General features: G+C 40.0%; 2 protein-coding genes across 4 annotated transcripts; one reads left to right on the top strand and one right to left on the bottom strand.

Moving 5' to 3' along the window:
* The first annotated feature begins 905 nt into the window (after positions 1-905).
* LOC145907891 (transcriptional coactivator YAP1-like) lies at positions 906-12694 on the top strand. 2 transcript variants are annotated; one of them, XM_082994992.1, is made up of 8 exons: positions 906-1475; positions 1661-1815; positions 2186-2336; positions 2403-2517; positions 9810-9871; positions 10291-10422; positions 10876-11044; positions 11387-12694. In XM_082994992.1, the coding sequence occupies exons 1-8, from the start codon at positions 978-980 to the stop codon at positions 11746-11748; spliced, it is 1644 nt and encodes a 547-aa protein (XP_082851118.1). In that variant the 5' UTR covers positions 906-977; the 3' UTR covers positions 11749-12694. The 2 variants fall into 2 exon arrangements, with proteins under 2 accessions (XP_082851118.1, XP_082851117.1); XM_082994991.1 differs by having other exon boundaries at positions 2400-2517.
* Positions 12695-13300: 606 nt separating this feature from the next.
* LOC145908592 (enteropeptidase-like) lies at positions 13301-21176 on the bottom strand. 2 transcript variants are annotated; one of them, XM_082995896.1, is made up of 13 exons: positions 20828-21176; positions 20622-20741; positions 19969-20072; positions 19221-19386; positions 18716-18936; positions 17894-18046; positions 17704-17847; positions 17210-17263; positions 16446-16593; positions 15992-16076; positions 15492-15726; positions 14162-14298; positions 13301-13739 (listed from the first exon to the last, which is right to left on the bottom strand). In XM_082995896.1, the coding sequence occupies exons 1-13, from the start codon at positions 21127-21129 to the stop codon at positions 13572-13574; spliced, it is 2037 nt and encodes a 678-aa protein (XP_082852022.1). In that variant the 5' UTR covers positions 21130-21176; the 3' UTR covers positions 13301-13571. The 2 variants fall into 2 exon arrangements, with proteins under 2 accessions (XP_082852022.1, XP_082852023.1); XM_082995897.1 differs by having other exon boundaries at positions 17704-17832; positions 17921-18046.
* Positions 21177-21197: the final 21 nt, after the last annotated feature.

Here is a 21197-nt window from a genome sequence, read left to right as displayed (position 1 = left end):
TGCTTTGATTCGGAGCTGCTTTTATTTCCGAGCGTTGTTTCTTCTTAATTAGTGTCATTGGGGAAAATGAAAAGTGCAGTGACAGCCTACAATATTTTAAGTATTTTTTTCCAGGAATACTTGACCTCGCTTCACGGCGCACTGTTAGAGAAACCCTGTTTTAGGCAACCTCATAACATTTGGGGTCGCTAAATTCTGTATTGTTGAGGTAGTTCTTTTATTTTCATCGATTAATGTGAGGTCCCAAAACGTTTACACGACCGCGACACAACGCAACCCAAGAAATTTGCAAGTCACCAAACCATTTACCATATTTGGGCGAAAAATGGCTGATAAAAAACTATTTCGAAACTTCTTCGTTACGCACGATTTCTATGGCACTGTGCGTAAAAACTCCGTAAGGTCGGTGCAATAAAATAACGCTTTGTCCCGTTGGTGTTGTCGTCGATGTTGTGTTGCAGAAATAGATCGTCAGGTTGTGAAAGTAACGCAATAGCAGTAAGTAGTTCAGCGACAACTAATTTAGTACCAGATACACTTACCCTTTTCCGGTAAAAAGTGTATGTTGATCGCTTTATTGGTTTTATATTTTTGAGAATTTCAAAAAAAGCATGATGCAATTTTTTGAAAAATCTAGTTTAGTGTTGTTGACTTTGTCGCTGCATTGGCGTCACGAAAATTTAACCAGTATTTCAGATTAAAAACTGCGCAGTTATAAACGTGACAAAGAACCAAAGTCAATGAAAAGAAACTAATTTGTTTTCAGTTGTAGAGTCAAATATCCAAAAGATTTGCCATTTGTTGCATATTTGTCCAGGCCGTTTGTCACGTCACATATGAATAACTGCAATTAGGGTAGAAAAATCGAATTGGTTAAAAATATTTATTCTTTAGAAACACGTTTTTTAAATTTTGGAAGGTTTTTACTTTGCCAGTTGTAGGTGTATTATTTGTAATTTTTTTTGTTGCCAACAAATATGGAGGTTGATGATGATTCAACGAAGACAACTGTAACCACGATCACTGGTGGCCACAACCAGGTCATCCATGTCCGTCAGGACTCAGCCTCCGAGCTGGAGGCGCTCTTCAACACTGTTATGAATCCGAGTTCAAAATCCAAAGCCAACTCGCTGCCAATGCGAGCTAGAAATTTACCAAAATCATTTTTCGAGCAGCCAAATAAACCAAGTCGTCCTGCACATTACCATGGGCATAGCCAATCAATGGGAGGACTAAGTGTTACGACGGCACCACAGATAAACCATTCACGCAGTTCTAGCTCAGACTCGAATGCTTCTCACACCTCGACAGCACAAAATACCAACAACAATAACGGCGCTCCCTTGGGATCGCCAGCAATGCAAGGGGCCATTAAAGGCAATCACAAAATTGGATATTTGTCACCTGCTCAAAGAAGAATGCCCCACAGTCCATACACTAGTCAGCAAAGTCACGGTGGACTATCTATACCTCAGGTGAATACTTCATAGTGTGGCTGTGAATAAATGCAGAAACTAATTTAAAGGAGGTTGAATGACATGAGCAATGTTGAGAACAGTGGTGTCAAATGTATTGCTGGACTATTTTACCCTTAACTCATTTTTTAACCTGTGATTTTTGAGTACATTCAACTAAGAGTTATAAGTATTGCCTTTTGCAGGTCTCACATGCACGTTCAAAATCATCACCAGCAAGTTTGGAGTTAATGAATGTTGCCCACCTTCAAGTGAAAGCATCAGATATTCCTCCAGACATGCCTCTGCCTCCTGGGTGGTCTGTGGCCAAAACAAGTGATGGCCAACAATACTTTATGAAGTAAGATCTGCAAGTATCATGTTTTTAATTTTGGCCAAGTGGTGACAGGTGTCATGTCAATTTGTTTCGTCAACATGTATTGTATGATGCAGATTCAACCTTCACTGTACATGATTTAGTTGTACAAAGTTTAGTCTACATTTAAGGACAAGAGCAAATAATTTTTACCAGTCATTGGACATCGTGAACATTAATTATCAATTGTGCTAGATTGGAAATATCACATTTATGTAATTACACGCCTGATCCCATTTTTTTAAAAAATAATTTTACTCTCATAATCACAATTTGTGAACTATGTTGTTTTCAAGGCAAATAATCCTTTACAGAGAGTCTGGGTAACAAGTTTTTGTGTATATATCTTTTGTAGTCATAATGACCGAACAACGACATGGGAAGATCCACGCATTGCGATAATCAAACAACAACGACAAAATCAGCTCGTGCAGCAAAGTCAGTCCTTGACTCTTGCAACTTCCCCACTTCCTCAAACATCCATAGATAACAACATACAGGCAGATGTAAGTTTATATATAAAATTCTGTTACATAACTATGCAATGTAATCGTTGTGTACATTTTTAGCAGCATACCCTACAGTCTTTGCCCCCTGGCTGGGAGCAATCTAAAACAGCGCAAGGTGACATATTTTATATCAACCACCAGACAAGAAGCACCAGTTGGATTGATCCAAGATTGCAAAGTAAGATGCTGGTTTTAAAATTATTGCTTGAACAAAGTAAGTTTAAGATGGTAATATTTGTATTTTAGTTTATTACCTAGGGCAGGGGTGTACAACTCAAACATTCATGTATACCACAGTTTTTATATATATTATGTCTATCTATTTCCATGCCAAAGAAATCCTTTTTTATTGATGTCTGGTAAGTCAGACTGTATGTCAACCAAAACAGGTTAATAAACCGGTAAAGGACAACATGTAGAAATGAGGGCAGTAATATTTTTTCTCAATATTAGCATCCATGCTATTTCCCAACGAATGGTGTGCCAAGTTTGACATGTGTACCCTGCATTGTGCACCCCTGACCTAGCATGTCACTGCCAATACAACACTAGTGACACCAGGTTAATTATTGACAAAACTGTTTTTAAAAGTGTATTGTGTGGCTTGGCATTCATGTGTGTTTAAGTGGATTTTCAAAGTATAGTGAAGCTTTTTGATGTGATTGAATTAATGTCATCCTTGATACGCACATCATTAGTTTCGTTGATGAATTAAGACTTGTTGCATATCATACCCAAGTCCAGGATTAGGAACTGTTTGTGTGGTTTCTGTAATTTCAAATCATGTAAATCAAAGCCTGCCCACCTGCTAATTATGAATCTTGGTACAGTGTTCACTCAATTATACTTCTTAAAGCTTGTAATTGGTGCTTGTGCCTTGGCCGATTAGTGTACACTTTGACGACTTTTGTGAGTAGGGTGTTTATGGGTAATGGTTTCACTGATATTTGTACTTGGTAAAGTTGGGTATGTCCAGAGTCATTTGGTTTAAATATAAAACTAATTGCTTTCCTGTGTTATTGATCTTACCCTGGATATTTGTTTATGATTGGACTGAGCAAGGTTTACAATTAATACAACACAGTAAGTGTTTTAGGATGATGGTGTGGTTTTTAAATGATTTCCAATTTTTCTGGCATAAAACAAGTTGGTGACAATGCAGAAAACTGTAGCAGGTTTATTAAATAATTCCCCTGGAAAAATGACATTTTTTCCTTTATCAGAAAAATGGAATGACTTTGTTTATTGTCTCTCAATCAAAGCTAATCTGTAAATTACGTTCCTAATTGTCAAACCATCTTTTTCATTTTGTGTGGTTTATTCTGGTTCATTTGTGAATGAATTTTGATGAAAAAACAAACCTCTTAACACCAAGCTATTTGCACTGAAACAGTACACAACCTTAGTGCTCCCAGCTTAAGATATCAATTTCAGCCAAGTGTTCCAAGTGTGGGACACCCAAGTAACAGTGAGTCGTTACTTGTACTCGCTCGACCCGTCCAGCCTCTGGTCTTTCTCATGCTTCTCCAGTGCCCAGCGGCCTTCTCCGCTCCAACCCGTCCGTGTCAGTCACTTTAATTCGCGTGCAACTGTGTATTAGAAACGCATGTAACGCCTCGGGGCGCGCACGCACTTTCAGCGAAGGTGAAAGGCAATGTGAAGGCCACCATTATTTCGCTATCCACTTGTGCCGCTGCCTCTTGTCCGATTAGTCGTCTAACTGCCTTTGCAAATCGCCCTCTTAGTCGAGTGGCCTTTGCTCTGAGCTCTGTTCGCCGAAAGAAGTTAATTGATCGCATCGACGAGCGCCCGCTTTGTTGGATTGACCTAATCCCGCGACCGCCTGTGTTGCGCTTACGATCACCCAACCGTCCTTTGGATTTAAGCATCGAGTTCATCACATCAATGATCGCATCGGTTAAAGCAAACCCACGTTATCACCGACACCACCAGAATCAAATAAATACTACTTACTTTTCACTCTGTTTCCCAGTCATTTTGAAATGTAATGCTATGGTGATATACAGCCCCAAAAAACTTTATTGTGTTGTAAACCCTTAAGTTTGCCACCCCTCACTGTTAAAAACCTCAAGTTTATGAATAGATTCTTCCGATGTTATCTGCCCCATGGGTTTACGTTTGTCCTATTCCAATTGAATTTTAACTGGAAAAGAACAATAAAGGTGTTCAGTAAACAACGGTTTGTTTATTACTCTTTATTCCGAATGACTAACAACACACAAGATACCATGTCCTGAACCACCCACCACCATTGCAAACAAATGACAGCCAATTCTCACACTTAGATTTATCACACAGTTTTTTGGGCATATTGATACACCAAAGACCCTTTCTTGTATTTTGTCTATGGCCTAGGTTATCGGTATAACCAATCCCCATCCCACAAACACCGTGCCATACGGGTGCATGGTTTATACTCGCTATCTTGCGTTAAGTCGACCCCATTTGGCATGATACCGCACACCAAATACGGCACAGTGTTCACACAAGATTTCACCATATCGTGTTACCTGTCACAAGCCCATGACGCATTCGAAAGTAAAATTGCATCGCGTATCGACATTCCTTGTTCAGCGTTAGCTTGTCGGAAATCATCCACCCCTTATCACATCCCCTATTACCGCTCTAATTGTTGGCTTCAGTATCGAAATGACAGGGTCTTTGCCGCATAGCTATGTTAATCCCTCATGAAAACGTGCCGCTTTTGGAAGGTGGTACACGTCCAAGATATAATAAACAGTTTGTGGTACCAGAAGCTTGTGGCAATTTGTCACTGGTTCATTATTACGGTAATTTTCAACATTGTCGCTTAATGAGTATAACAGCATTGTTGCTTCGTTACGGTCTTGTCTGGGTTGATTCTTTCCCGTGTCAGCAAGGATGCACTATTGCCATTTGTGTCTCAACGTGAAAATAATATGTATATCTTACAACGGTTGCTACCTTGCCCTACGATAGGAGGTGCAGTCGGGGCGGTACACTATGGCCCACACCAGTCTTATCTGGTTCATGAAGATCGTTGTTTGGTTTGGAACCGAGGGATTGTACCGCAAAAGGATCGGCGCCCTACAATCACGTGTGATCTCCAAGAAAGGTTGAACCCTGGCACATTTTTCCTTACTAGTGCCCTGCAGGGCTGCATGCATTAATGCATGGTTGCTACACTAATTGAAAGTGTGAGGTATTTACAAACGGGTTTCGGCTTTTTCGTCAAAAAGGCCATTAAACTTGTATTCGCGTAAGCGTGACAAATCCCATGATATATATCGTAATCCAATCAGGACGCCGCAAGTCACTGCTTTCCATGGGAAAACTAAAATATGACGTCATCATCCTATTTGTGACTTCATAATTCGGCGATTTCGGAACAAAAGCCTTCTCACGTGTGAATCGTTACTTAGGCGTGTGCCCAATTTCAGCATCACAGCACACAAGCTAGGTTTTGTGGCTTTGTTGATGTCGGTTACGCCTCGATTTCGTTGATAACATCGTGCACGTTTACTGTAAACGTGATTTTGATATGCAGTAGGGCTTGTTTGATAAGTCACAAAATCCACATATTGGCACGTGAAAACTGATGGTTGTGTGTAATGTGTTTTTTTCGCATTTTCTTGTGTGTGTCATACGCTTTTGGTTTGGTTTGATTTGAAAGTAGATTGTTTCAAATTGATTCAAGTTTTTGGAGGCTTGAAAAATATCCTGATTGTTTACCAAAATAGCTGGAATATCCGACTTTCACAATACGTGTTGGTTGGCTGAAAAAAAACAGCCAATCTTTAAGACTCCGACAATAAATCAGAATTCTGGAAGATTTCGCGTTTCTTGGAAACACGTTCGTCAGCCTTTTTGCAACTCGACCAGAAAGTGGTTTTCCGTCTGAGTCAGTACCCGCTCCTTATGGCCTTTCGTGGCCCATACAGCCTTCCGTAGCGTGTAATTACTGTTCAAGCCCCATTGCCCATCAACGCCTGCTCGATGAAGCTTTTCGTATGCGAAAAACTACATTGGTTGTGCCCTGGCCGACCGTATAGTGGGCGAGAAAACTGTGGCGAGGCCGTTGGCAAAGCGAGCGTCGGCGGAAACCGGTGTCTGCTTAACCGAACCCGCGCTAAACTATCTCGCTTTAGTTGAGCCGTGTCGCAACGAATGAACTTGCTTATCCTGGGGTGCGTGGCCTAAAATTGCGGTAACCCTTGACAAGGCGCGCCAAGTCGTACCACCAGCGTGTGTTTGCCGTTTTGCTCGGAGCTAAACCAGGATTTTGCTATTTTCGCACTGCGAATGGGACGGTGTCGGCGGTTATTGCACTCTTATCTCCCCCCTAGCTTAATACTTGACCGCGTATCAATATTAATGAGTCTGGTTGTTTGCTAACCGGCTGCGATGTTTGCCTTTGCAGGTAGTTTCGAGAAACCCAATGCGTTTACGTGTAATTGTTGGATGTGTTGGCCGTTTGTGCCCGTAAAATACTCAAACGAAACATACGATTTTTAACGATTAAAACATTTACCCAAAACTGCTGAAAGTTTGCTTTTCAAATCAAAACAAACAAAAAATGGGTGCCAGCAGATGAAATCCCAAGGACCTTTCCAAACGCCTCCACGTCTTACGTTACGAGCTACACGCACAACGGTGGTAATGTTCGCTCAGGCAAAACAAGGCAAGCTAGTAAACTTGAGAAACGCTGCCCATCGCCCTTGTGAAGAAACACTTCTCTCGCCGCGGTTCAACCACTCCGCTTCACAACGCCGTTACGGTCGAGTGCGCCCGCTTCAACAAGCTTGTTCCTTCGTTGAAAGAGAGCAAAAGGTGCCGACGTCACCAACAGCCGAGCTCTGAAAATACATACCCCCCTTTGTGACCTTCACTGACCCTGCACCTGGTTATGGCCACGATACAACTTGGCAGGGGTATAGCGGTCACGCCTCTTGGGTTGTAAAGACGCCTATTGATGGGAGTTTTTTTGTTGGCTGTTGTTGACATGGATATGGGTGTTTTTTTAAACTGGACCACACTGGTATATTGTTGGTATTTTGTTGCCATGTTGGTACACTGTTGTTTGACCAGTGGTTTTGGTACTTTTTAGCAATATTGAGACATTCTGCCCATCATACAAACAAAAACAAAATTGACAAAAAATTACTATTAGTGCATTTATGGAGCTCAACATTTTTTGTTTTGATGCCACGTTGCCAGGGATGCCATCCCCTGCTTATTTCCAAAATTTGTCCTTATTTATCTGGTCAATGTCATAGAAAATACCATCTCTTGTCATTATTTAAGACAGACCTCCTGTTATCTCAAACACAGATGGTTAAAAGGAATCCTGTTTAAATATCAGGATATTTACCTTGCATTCATTATTCTATTGTTCATTGTTGTCTGGAGGTCTTAACCCGCAGACATATTGGCTGTATACATTTGTAACACTGTTGGTAAAAGTTGCATATATTGTGTCTATGGTAAGGTTTGATGCGTAATGTAACTAATTATCAAAACATGCCAAATATTGTCTGCTCAATTGTTGTATAAATTAAATAATTTAGATGCACTGCTTGCCATCAATGACCTGTTCGTTGTTGTTACTGTGACATACAGATGTGTCCTTGTTTTAGATGTAGTTTATTTAAATACAAAAACAGTTTAATGAACCTGTAGTTAATGGTTGCAGTGTTTCCTTGTAGTGTTGTAACCATTCCCGTTGTCAACAACACTTGTGTAATGCTGGTTTAACCCCCTCTCATCAGCCCTTTTTTGTGAATGGAAAAATACTACAGCACTACTGTGGGAACACTGGGAACTCCATATATGTTGTTTCCACCCTCGAAGAATGAGTCATTGTGGAAACATAGTTGGCACCACATGTGACATGTCGGTTTGGTCTGAATTCCCCCTGGAACATATCAACCTAATGGCCTCTTGGCTATGTATTCAGTTAGTTACCACCGATCCCATGCTTAAGGTGTAGGGCTCTGAAACACTAGCAGCATTGTGTTCAAAGTGATGTACACTGTCCATAATTTATGACACTATACAGAATATGAGTTTTTTGCACAAAATCAATGCTATTTGTATGTTTACATCTATGAACTATGTATTGCCCTATGTGTTCTTATATAAAATAATTTTTTGTGTATGTATTGTTTGTTACATTGCTCTTAGAGTAATTTTAATTTTTAACAAGAACAAGTAGATTTATTAAAACTGCTAGATACATATATACCAGTAAATGTTGAAAACATGCAATAACTACCAAACAAAAGTTTGGGAGTATGGACCGTGTTGGTACTTTCCTTGTTGTCTATTCTCTACAACACAGCAGTATGGCTGCAGGTGTAGTTTCATATGTGACACTTTGCAACATTATAAGAGAATTGAGGTGACTTTCTTTTTGGAAACAGTATGGTTAACTATTATATCTAAAATTTTTAGTACATAAGCAGATTTTCTGAAACAATATGGCCAATGTATGATTATTTGTTAGTGATTGTTCAAAATTTGTTTTAAACTTTCACAAGGAAAACACCATTACAGTTTGTGAATGCCTACAGTAAGTGTATAGTTACTATGGCTTTTTCATACAGCTCAAACCCCATGCTAATTGTGTTGGCTGAACCAAGCCCAAAGGATCTCAATTGACTAACAAACCCATTCATTTGAGAGCAGCCAGATGCACACACGCTTGTGTGTGTACTGAGAGGTTTGTTTTTACTTTAAAGAAAATGGCAGTGGTCGAATTTCGCTCTCGTGTCTTTCTGTATCTCAGGCCATTGATGTGGCACGACAGACCATATTACACTCCCTGGCTGTATTACTGAAAGGCCCCTTTGTTTGCTATCGACTGGCCTTTGTTTGAACAACGCTGTGTTGGCAAACAAGCTCCTGCTTGGGACTCTTTCATGGCCTAGCACTTCCTCCGCACTGACCTAAATCAACCCCATCCAAGTGTTCTTACTGTTACACACAAACCATTACTATATATCATTTTCCATGGGCCACACATTTTAATGTGATTGAAAAACTTGATCGTTTGCAGTGTTTTTTTTTCTACTTTTTGAGGTGTTTTTCTTTCGGTGCTTAATAGTTGTTATTTTGCATGAAATTGTTGAACAAGTTTTTGGGTTGGTGGATTCAAAGTAGACTATAGGAATCATAAACTTGGATGGGTCTCTTTTTAATATCTACTAAAATGTCTAACATAGGAAATAATGACATACTTTTCTAACAGTGTATTTTTGTCAAACGCATATTGCAACTTTGTTTTTTGTTTTCTACATATAATTCCCAAAGAAATGCGGTTCTTAACGAAAATAATATTTACATTTACAACTTCTCAAGCCAAAGCCGTATTTGACAAAAAGCAGGCACAACCACAACTGCACAATTCTTAACTCACTGTGTGCAAAGAGTTTTGAATCCATTTTTAATTCTTATTTTTTTGTGATTCAGATATTCAACACCAAGGAAATGGACAACAGAACAATTCTCAACTGCAACAACAGTTAATGAAGGTACATTACAGAGTATAGCTTTTATAGCCTCTGCTTAATATTTACAATTTTAACATTATTTTCATGAGATTGCAAATGAAACATCTAAAAAACTGTGGTTATCTGAACTAGGGCTTTCCAAACTTGGGTCACACAGTGGAATTAATGTGTCGCAAAGTTTTTTGGGGGTCACAAAAACTCTCTTATCTAAACAATAAAACTTACTTCCAAAAAGTTTTTGCGAACTTAAAAAGAATATGTTGCGTAGATATTTGTGGACCTGTTTCAAAAGGTGGAGTTATCCTTCCCGAAACACTGTAGCATTTTTTCTTGGGCATTAATATTTCGAACACTGTGAACATTTAGCATATCCAACATATTTGAGTGAAAAATGTCAATTAATCATAGTACTAAAATTAATCATTTGTTTTTAAATTCAGGTTAACCAGATGGACATGGCGAGTAATGCAAATCGTGGGATGGGCAGCAGCCTTCCTCCACAACAGCAGAACATGTTAAAACACTTTACACAGGAAAAAGACCTTCTTTTGAGAAAGCAAATGCTAAAACAGGTTAGTATGCAAAGCTTTCAAGTGCTCTCTTCCTTTAGCTGGAAGGTTTTGACTTTAATATAATGGAAAAGATCTCGCTTGGCCAGGGAATCAGTTGACTGTGTGTTGAAAGGTTAAGGATGGTGGAAGTTATGTATATGCATCTTAACATGCACATGAAAGTCTGAGAAATATGTTTACTTGGAATTTATTTGCAAAATTACAATGGTATTAGATGCCTCATGACAGATTGTTCTAACAAAACCACAGCTGGCTGCATCAGCTGTAAAAATGTTTAAAATTAATTTTGGAGTTATGGTTTGTTTTAATTAAAATCTCAATGTTCCAATATTCAAATACATCCCAACAGTGTTTGATATCTGTATTCCCTTTTTATGAATTGGTGCCACAGTGAAACATGATTACCGCGCTATGGTTCACACGCTATATTAAAATTGGCCCATTTTCTCACAGTCACAGTCTCAGATGTCGGGCTCGGGAATGGATCCTTTCTTAGGAAGTAGCTCTCCCAATTACCACCAACGAGATCCCAGTCAAGACAGTGGTGTGGGCATGGGAAGTAACTACAGCTTACCAAGAACCCCTGATGATTATCTTGGCAACGTTGAAGAAATGGATACAGGTTGGTGCAAAATTTTCTATTATACTTTCCTCGTGGTTACCATACCTTATTTATATCTAAAATTTGTTTTTGTGTATGACATGTCCTTACTTTTAGACCATATAAAACTAATACAGCCACAATTTATTAAGCAATAATCTGTGCTGGCTGGTAATTACTTCATAGAAATATAGTCAATGCCCAGTAGAGGGTTAAATTCTGGCAAATACCAGTCTTACATTATTCACTACGGTGTCGTTTTAAGCGATAATTTCTTTTGAATATTGTTGCATTTATACACCTAGATCAGATCTTTACTTTTGAAAAACGAGTGGTCTTGCAATGCTTTTATTCTTGGTGTAGGTGATGTTTCGAGACGCTTGCAACACGCTAACCAAATGTCCAACATGGTACCCACCACCAATCACCAGCCACCAGCACATCAGCAACACAATCAGATGGGCACCAATAACCAGCGTTTTCCCGACTTTCTGGACAGTTTACCTTCGTCAAACGTAGATTTTGGCGCCAATGCGCAAGCTGCGGGTGTCGGAAATCCCGCCATGGCGCCACCGTGCGGCGCTGCAAGCAACACACAAGCGCCGCTAGACGGCAGCGACCTTGTGCCGAGCATACCGGAGACGCTCACGCAGGAGTTTGACGTTGAGAGTATGTTGAACCACGTGAAATCCGAGAACATAGATAGCGGAATGATTTGGCTGTAACCGGTTTAAACCGGTTTTTATTTTGCTCGCAGCGCGAACTGATTCGACAGCAGTTTTTGTCTTGCAGGTGACGCCTTCGAATATCGTATTGCGCTGTTGAATTAAAGCAGCAAGTGTTTCATAGTTACACAAGCGGTTGAATGTTGCACTTCAACCCCAACAAGTTAACCGATTTCTACTCGATACAATGCCCGAACTTCCTTTCATATAACTAGACTGAATTGCGAAATATGGTACTTAAGTAACGTGTTTTTTTTTATGATAAATTATCGCGTTTTGGTTCACTTACAAAAATCTGTGTCGCGTTTCCCACCCCTGTAAGCACTTTACAATCGCCATTTTGAATCATATACTCTGCGAGCTTTTAATTCTTCCAGAAAAAGTTTCATCAAATGTGTATTTTCACCTGTTACACCTCTCCGGCCTTGCCCGTATCTCTGTGCCTTGAAATAAATTTTTGTACCATTTTGTTATTTCCGTATCAGATTTTTCTCTGTTTTGTGTACAGCACCCTTGTGGCCTTTTACTTTTCCCTGTTAGGCCTTTTTTACTACTGTCTCAATGCGTGTTTTATTGTTCGTCGCGATCATCACTTGCTGTATGACGTCATAGCGTTGTTCACCCGCGAGCGACGCGTGATTTTCAACCCCCCTCGCGTTGCTACATTACCGAAAAATCGAGTTTTATGCATTTTGTGTTGCGGGGCTTCCCGCAGCGGTGATTTCCCTCTCGCCCGGGGCCTGTAAGATGCTGGTGTAAAACTGTTGCCTTTCGTGAAGTTTTTTTTTAATTTTTCTCCCCTTTGTACATACGCGCGACACCCGACTCAGATGAAATGATGACGTCACCGAGATTGTGACGTAAATTTTGCGAACTTCGTTTTTTTTTCACCCATGTGTCACCAGAAGTGCCATTGTTATAATACACCTGTATATTGTCTCCGAAATTGAATCCGTGTGCTTTTGATTCTATTTAGTTACAGCTAAACGCTTCAAGTCGGTACAGTTTGGTTACTGGTTTGTTACACAAAGAATGTCAGTCACCACAATGTGGAAATCTTCGCCTACTTATTTAGCTGGCAAGACAATCCCCAAACTGCACTCATGAGATCTAATAGACGGAAACAGTGTCCCTGTCTGCAGCTCACTAAAAACATTATAGTCTCCATTATTGCTTATACTTAAAACAAGCATCTTCGGTTTATCCGGTTCTCCGATTAATCCGGATAAATGTAGCTAATAAATCGTCTCCTGTCGGCAGTGACGAACCTGTGGCGGATGATTTTATATCCGCTTTTTATCTGAGCCGAGAAAAATGTGAACTGTTCACTATAATTTCTGTGAGCTGCATACAGATGGCCACTCTTTCGACCAATAAGGTCTCATCAGTGCAGCTTGGTGCGACTCTTTGCCGACCAAACGACCGACTCACAGGAATCACATTATTGGCTCCACTTCCTTATATTTATGGTCACTCTGATTTTGTATCAGACAGCTGCGTTTATTTATGAACGAAAAGTCACGATTTTTATTTTAATTTGGCAAAAAGCGTCCCCTTTCGATAGAACAAACGAAATACTTTTCAAACCCACAATTTTACACGTACTACACCCAAGTATGTAAAAACGCTTTGTAGTTCTCAATCACCAAAAGGAACAAATGCAATAATAATTATCTTCACCCATTACTTCCAACTAAAAGTGAAAACAAAGGCAACTGCCTTAAGTAGACCACATAATAAAGCTTGTGTATCGCGTGCTATTTGGAACATTTCGCAAAAAAATATATTACACATGACGTCCGCGAGGTGGCAGGCCAGAGCTCTTATGTGCCGCACCCGGCACCAATAGTCACACGGATCCACGGGATGTAGTTGGCGACTCTGGTGTAGCCTCCAGGCTTTATTGTCCCACAATCGTCGCCAAAACTAGTGATGCCGTCAAGGAACCAGCGGTTGTTGCGTTTACACATAAAGGGTCCACCACTGTCACCCTATATGTGGAAAATGTGCGTTACGTTATGGTTGTTTTAGTATTATCGTTTGATTTAATTTTTGATGCAAAGTGGGTAGTACGGTTGGTGACGTCACAAAAAAATGCTGTTAACTTAGATAATGCATTGGTAATTTCTCTGCACAAGCACTTACAATACAATAAAATGTGGGCCCATTGTGGATACTTTTCTAAATCTACAACGAAATTGGTACGAAAATGTTTTAACGTGCTCACATTGCCCGTGACGTACGAATAATGATTGCGTAATGTAAAATATTTTCAATGCCGTCTATACTAAATTTATCATCACAGTTGTGTTCGTTTTTGTTTTCCAATTTTGGATTGTAAGATGCACGGAGTTTAGCAGCTATCTCAGTTCAACTATATGTTGACGTAATCAACAAAATATGATGCCTTTACCTTACATGTGTCCTCGTTAATTTCACCTCCAGCGCAAATCATTAACCTCCATACGTAGGACTTGTAGAATTCGCACTGCGACGCCGGCTTGACTGGCATTCGTAGTTCCTTCAGTCTGTACGGGTTAGGTCCGATGACTGCAAAACGATGACAAGAAATCCAAAATCGGTTAAATACACGTGTTATCAAAACATAACGCAGTGCTTTTGCAAGAAAAAGTAGCTAAAACCTGCCAGCCGAACTAGTATCATCCATATCTTCATGGCTCCTTATAAGGCGTGTAGATTCCCAAACCACAATTTATTAGTTTTTTTCGTTACTGTTTTGTTTTCTATGCTTGGCGCAACACTCATAACAAAGGCTGCGCAGTAGCTCTGCGCGTGCAGACCGCGTGGTTAGGTTTGCAAGGTCTTGTGTTGCCAGTTTTTTATCATGTGCTTTATCCATAGCATTTTATTTGAATAAGGCGTGGGTAGTGTTTACGTCTGATAACTGTGTTTATGTCTGATGTGACATTTGGAAGTTTTGCCGGCATCTGATTGATGCAGCTTGTGAATGTGATTTCGCAACGGGCAGCCTGTGCCTGCTGATAGATCGGTCGCAAAACAGTTTGGTGAGTGTACTAGAATGTCTGCAAACCGTATACTGTATACAATTGTGTTTCTTTTTTGGTTCTAGAAACCGTTCCTGTTCTGGCGCGTTGATGTTGTGATGCCGGTCATTTCCGTTGTATTGAATACAAGTGTCTGTTGTGTTCTGCGGGCTTGGCCGATACGTAGGAGAATTTGGGACGCATTTTTAACCCATTTGGGCTAAAGGCCGAAACTGCTGTGTAACGTGTAACGTCGCCGATCAGTTGAAAAAGCACGTTACAAGGTATATGGGCTATTGTCGATGACAATGCCATTTTTATGGTTCATTTACTTTGTATTTTTTTGCGCAAAGTAATTTAAATAAGAATGTTATGTAAACATTAGTTTTTTTAAGGCGTTCACATTGTGGTTTTTATGAACTGAATTATCTTGGTTGGCACTCTTTTAAGAAGACTGACTCTTAGTTTCTAAAATACAGCAGGTTTCGCGATTTCCTCCCATAAGATGTAATAAAAATGCGGTGCAAAAAACTTTGGTTTAAAATATATTTTGAGGTTTATATAATCTTTTTTTCGGTGTTTGGCAGAAACGATCTGATTATGTAAAAGTACAGTTGAAGCTCTTCTTATATTGAACCGCTATGACAGCAAAAGGTGCGGCGAACAATTGGGATTTAAAACCTATATAGCTATAAATACATTCTTTTCAGCCAATAAACCGAGTAAAAAAATACTTACATCTGGTCGTTCCCCAACCAGTTACCATGCATGTATCATCAAAGTTTGGGCTCGCTTGCGTTGAATTCATGTCACCTTCGTCTTGAATATTCAAGCCTAGATGGTCGGGAAGACATATGGGTCGAATGCGGTCTATATCAATCACATGGCTTTCCAGTTGTACGAGCGCAATGTCGTTGTGGTCTTTTTTGAAGTTGTAGTTTGGGTGTACGATGATCTTCCTGGCTCGGAAAGACTGCGCACAATAATAAGAATGACATATGAGGCAGCACAAGAAATGGGATAACGATTTTTTTCATTCCTGAAATGTCCTTAAGTTCGCCTTGGAAAAGAGTCGACCTTGGGGTTGTTTGGGGGTCAACAATTTCCAAAAATATATTTACGATTCACGCCAAAAACTTGATTACACAGTAACCGTGCCACAAGGCCAATAAAAACGTATTGTCATGTGTACACGGATCTAAAGAACTGGTACTTTAAATTGGCAGTGATTCACTAACCTCAACTTTCCTGTCATCGCCTTGTGTATATTTCCAATACTTGCCGAGGTGAAACCAATAGGCGTCTTTATCGATTACATTCGGCCTAGAAAATGTATTTGAAGTTAACCAGTCAACCCCACAAAATACCAGTAGATAAACGGATAAGCATCCTTCACCACGTCTTTCCTTGATCCTTGAGGTTTGATTTATTGCAGTGTACGAGATACCTTTAAACTGTGGCACTTCGTTTGTAATTTCAATGCGATTTACGCCACCGCGACAGTTTGGTTGCTTTTACTTGAAAATGGCATAATGTGTTGGCGCGGATGGCGTCTTTTAAGCAAACTGCTAACGTAAAGTTGAAAAACATGCAGCCTGCACACAATGAAGAACACGGGGGCCCCAAACTAAACCATTTTCGTAGAAAACGACACGGAATCGACAGAGGCCTTCTAGCCTTGCATGTACGTACATTGACCACGTGTTCTTGTCCAAGAAGCAGTGAGCAGCGGTCACTACCCAGTCCGAACACACTAATGTTGCGCCGCAGTCAGAAATCATCCCGTTGGTGGTGATTTGAACCATCCACGGCCAAGCGCCGTCCCTTGCCGTGGCACCTCCTACAAAAGTGTAACAGGATTTGAACGCGGAGGTGTCGATTATTACAATGTTATATGACATGTGTGGACCACCATACTGTATATACAACTATATTTAGGTCATGTTGGTTGGTGCCGAATGGCAAGGACCTTTGGGTCTTTTTGGCGAACTATAGGCAACCTCCTAAAAGGGCGCAATCTTCAAAGAGACCTTTTTTTAACCTGGTTTTGTTCAAATAAAATTCTATTGATCTTTACAAGTTTAGTTTTCCTGTGAATAAATTGTTCTTTTCAGAATCAACTAGAGCTGCAAAGTTAGGTCCAAAAGAGTTCCCAATTTTTTGTATAAAAGAGAATTATGCTACGTCATATGGTGCAAAATATAGCCTTGCGGCGAACCTGGCCACGAAGAATGAATTATTTTAAGATAAATGCTACGTAAAAACATACACCCTGGAGCGTTTTTAAGAATCGTTTCAGAAAAGCTTTACATGTAGGTAACAGTAAATATTCACGTTCAATACTTTGTGTAAATGTTTTTGCATCACTGGATCTTAAAGTTTTTGAGTCAGCTAGCAGAGTTTTGTTTTAAATGTCGTTTTTCAGTTGTTTATTGAACTTTTTCCCAGACACTTACCGATAATCATTGGTGTGGGTTTCTCAATCGGAATTCCGCACCTAAATCTTGATTCTAGAAAAACAACATTTCTGGTTCCAACGCCGATAACGAACAAAGGGAATGGTTGTTAAACTGCAGGAAAATCCCCATCGGGATTAAAATAACAAGATAAACCTTACCTCAATGGAAGCCATCTGCTTGATAGAAAAGTAACATAAACTGACATAGCAGCATGAAATTGATTCAAATAAATTGGAGAAATCGTGGGGCCCGAGGGCACCAGGTGTCTCGAACGGGCCGTATTTTAAAACATAGAGTAGCTTACGTCGTTTATCTTGGTTTGTTTAACAACTAATAGAAACCTGATGATATTTTGTGAGCAATGTAATCAACTGCTAACCAGAGTGTCACATAATCAAACAGGTTTGCAGGGTACACAAGTTTGGAAATATACTGTGACCTCGGCGTTAAACAAACAACAAAAGCCAGACAGGTGTCAGGGACATCCTTACGTGGGCATTCCTCCATCTTGACGCAACGGTTTCTGTACCAAACAGGTTTGTCGTCCGGGCAAACACAGCCAGGCTTGCAGGTGATGTCATTGAGTTCACTGACGTCAACTACGCTGTTGCTACCGTCACCTGCGACGTCACATTCTTTCTACTTTTTGTCATTTTATACAGGATAATGTTTTTTAACTACTTGCACAATGTGACCAAGACAACTTACTTTTCATACATATCGGCCACACACCGAAGCTCTTGGGGGCGAGGGACTCGCACGTCAGGGCACATTTCCGATGGCACAACTTCCAATGCCGTCCGTTGTTGCAACGTCGCTGGGAGATAGAGCTCACTGAAATAAATTAAATGTTACCGCACAGGGGATTTGAACCCACGCCATCCTGCGCACGAATTTTTTTTGTTTTTTTTTCGAGGGTTTGTGAGTTCACCGAAAAATCGCCAGACAACGGCTATGGTTTGAATGTTACTCAAGATATGGTGAAAAAATTTAAATGATGCCTTCTTGTAATGCCAAAAGCTGTATGCTCTAAAATTAAAAAAAAATGCAACACTTAAGGTTTGGTATGATGAAGCAATGGGTGAACCGGCAAATTTACTTAAAAACGCATCGTTTTCACCCAGTTAGGCGCAACGTTGACGAATCTTTGTCAGTATTTGTGCTACGGTGTAAATCAAAATGTACACAGTGGATCAACCGTGGAACCAGGAACAGTTAATAGATTCTAATCATTTAAGAGAACTTAGCTTTAACAATAACTCCCAATTGTAGCCTTAAAAATATGTCACATTGACAGAAAAAACACGTTACCTTTTCGTTATTTTTCGAACAGCGTGACCTTTACTTGACACTCGCGCAATAGTCTCCTAATTTCTCGTATGTTTATTTGTTTATTTTGTGACGAATTTATAAGTAGCCGATTACCAGCACTAAGCACAAGGTCACGCCGATCACGACACAGACGATAATCCATTTAAAATCCTATGAGCCGAAGGTATGTACCTGGTACGATGTTGTAAATTAACCGAAAGCCTCGTCCCGCATTAGTTTCATCCGACATGAATGATATGTCAAGTCTGGCGCCACTGGAAAGGTAAGAGATCCTTGGAACCCTTTTCCCGCATAGCGACTTGGTATGAGTTGCTCCGGCCAATCCACCTATTTCCAACTTGTCGTACTGGCAGTAATGAAAGCAGTGACCCAATCTCAGGTTGCACAAGCTCCTGCGGAAACGTAAAGTGTTGACAAGCTGCAAAGCAGAGGTTCTCAAACTGTCCGCCGTTTTTAGGTTTTCAAGGGTGTCGCATAACAATTGAGAGCAAGAAATTGGCGGAAATTGGCGTGAATCTTTCCAAGTGCTGCATCGCACGAGAAAAAAGTTTTGAGAACAACTGAACTATAGCGTATATAGCTTTTCATGTAAGGTCAACTGAGTAACGACCGAAAAAAAGACAAATAGTTTTTTTGCCAAAAAGCATGAGAGAGAGTGAGTTGCAGACAAACTTACGTGGGACCTTCCATGTCCAACATTGTAACTGTAAGGATCACTCTGTGGTTGGGTGGGCCTGCTATCATCCACTCACAGTTCTGACTGGGTTCGTAGTCGGATGGATAAGATGGTGACGTCAACACGCCTGAGTAGTTCGTCAACAGGGGGTTCCCACATCTTCCCTCTAATTCACATAGGAAATTGTGTTTAAATATAGACACGCCGGGTTCACTTTGGCTGTAAACGGTTTTGGATGCCATTTAGCCTATGTAGTTACATGTTGATATTTTTTTAATTTTTCCTGCTGCGTGATATCAACCTTTTTTCCAACGCCACTTGTTGTGCGTGAAACATTAGGCGGAAACTTCACATTTAAAACTACAATACAAAAAGTTTATCTACATGACAATAAATGTATCCTACCGAAATTTTTGGACGCAAAATTAGCTTCACCATACAGTAACGCAGGTGATCGTAAAATGCGAAGGACACCCCTGTGTTACACGACCTGACCGATCAACTTGACCGAGGAGGTAAACAACATTTTACACCTTCTGTGAGCTTACTATTTTCTATCAATTAATTTCAAACGACGGTGTGCACAATAAATTTAGAACATTCATATAATTCTGTTAGTCTTTAAAACGGCAAAAACGTATGTTTCCTTCACACTTGAAATATATTTTCCAAAATACCAGTCCAAACTGTTTGTTTTAATAAACACCAGAATCCGTTATTCAATAACCACAGATTAGACCATCCGTACCTGCTCTCAAAGTTTGGCAATATCCACTACTGCCGACATATTCCCCTTCGCAACAGTCGGTGTACGTTTCTTGGCAGGTGGAATTAACCACAGCAATGCGATGTCTGCATAGTGACGTAAGATAAATGTGTACGTCATCGATTAGTACGTCATAAAAATGAGTCAAATTTTATATTTTTTAGTTAAGTAATTTTCCCATATGAAAGTATTTTTAGTGTGAAATTTATTTTGTGGGGCTCTGCATTTTATTCCCCGTGACGAAAATGCACATCTTATGCGGAAACCGTTTTTTTTCACAATTGAATACTTTCAAAGCATTTTTATTCGAATATATTAAGCAAAAAATATTTTTAGAATATTCAACAAGGTAGAAGAAAAAAAACATAAAACGAAATTCAATTTATGTGTAATTTGTTGCTGTCTTTTCAGACAACACAAGCCAAGCATCTTCCAGAGTAGAGAAACTATAGTGGCGTATATGGGGACCGGTAAAAAACTGAACAGTAGGATTATCGTTTTTCAATGATATCTATATTCTATTGATTTCATGTCTTATAATGGGTATAGGACATGTAAAAACAGCAAGGTGAAATGTTGTTATACTTAACGATTGTGGCAATTTTTGACACTCATTTATCAAGCCTTGTACCGACCTTGTGCATGGTGATATCAAGCCTCCACGGAGACAGACCGTTCTGTATTGCTGCCTAATGGACCGTTGGCACGCATATTGCCGGTAATAAAAGCACGTTCTGTTTTGGCGGCCATTTTGGCTAAAAATAAAATAGAAGTAATAGGCTTTAGGTTGTTAATTTAAATAAAAAATTGAAACAAGATAGGGTTAATCTTGCAAAAATACCTTTCGTCTTGCAACGGAATTCCAAACACGGTCAGTCCATTTCCCGGCGACGTGCCCTGCTTTTGGTTTTGACTTGAGTTTGTTTCAAACTGGATCGATCCGGCTGATTCCAGTTTTCGATGGTCGTAGAAAAACAAACCATTCGTCTTATTTAAATATTCCGTTATCTTGGCGGCGTTTTGGCCGGGATATATCGTGAAAGCGTCAAAAAGTTGTGCAGCATCGATGACGTCAACAGCGTCAACGAAAAAATATGACGTCAATGTAACCAGAAGCACAATTTGCAAACCAAAGTGAGCCATCGCGGTGTGTTCCAAAAAGCCTAAGGGCTTACCTGCTTCACGTGAATCATTCTGAGAGAAACAACATG

The sequence above is a fragment of the Ascidia mentula genome, chromosome 7 (genome assembly GCF_947561715.1).
Source record: "Ascidia mentula chromosome 7, kaAscMent1.1, whole genome shotgun sequence".
Taxonomy (NCBI): domain Eukaryota; kingdom Metazoa; phylum Chordata; class Ascidiacea; order Phlebobranchia; family Ascidiidae; genus Ascidia; species Ascidia mentula.
This window is presented reverse-complemented; position numbering and strand designations above follow the sequence as displayed.

Coding starts and splice junctions, on each gene's coding strand:
- LOC145907891 (XM_082994991.1), top strand. CDS start 978: ATGGAGGTTGATGATGATTCAACGAAGACAACTGTAACCACGATCACT. Junction 2,337..2,399: donor ATAACAACATACAGGCAGAT/GTAAGTTTATAT, acceptor GTACATTTTTAG/CAGCATACCCTACAGTCTTT. Junction 11,045..11,386: donor CGTTGAAGAAATGGATACAG/GTTGGTGCAAAA, acceptor TTCTTGGTGTAG/GTGATGTTTCGAGACGCTTG.
- LOC145908592 (XM_082995896.1), bottom strand. CDS start 21,129: ATGGCTCACTTTGGTTTGCAAATTGTGCTTCTGGTTACATTGACGTCA. Junction 19,387..19,968: donor TTGCCAAACTTTGAGAGCAG/GTACGGATGGTC, acceptor TATGTGAATTAG/AGGGAAGATGTGGGAACCCC. Junction 14,299..15,491: donor TGGTTGGGGAACGACCAGAT/GTAAGTATTTTT, acceptor ATCGTTTTGCAG/TCATCGGACCTAACCCGTAC.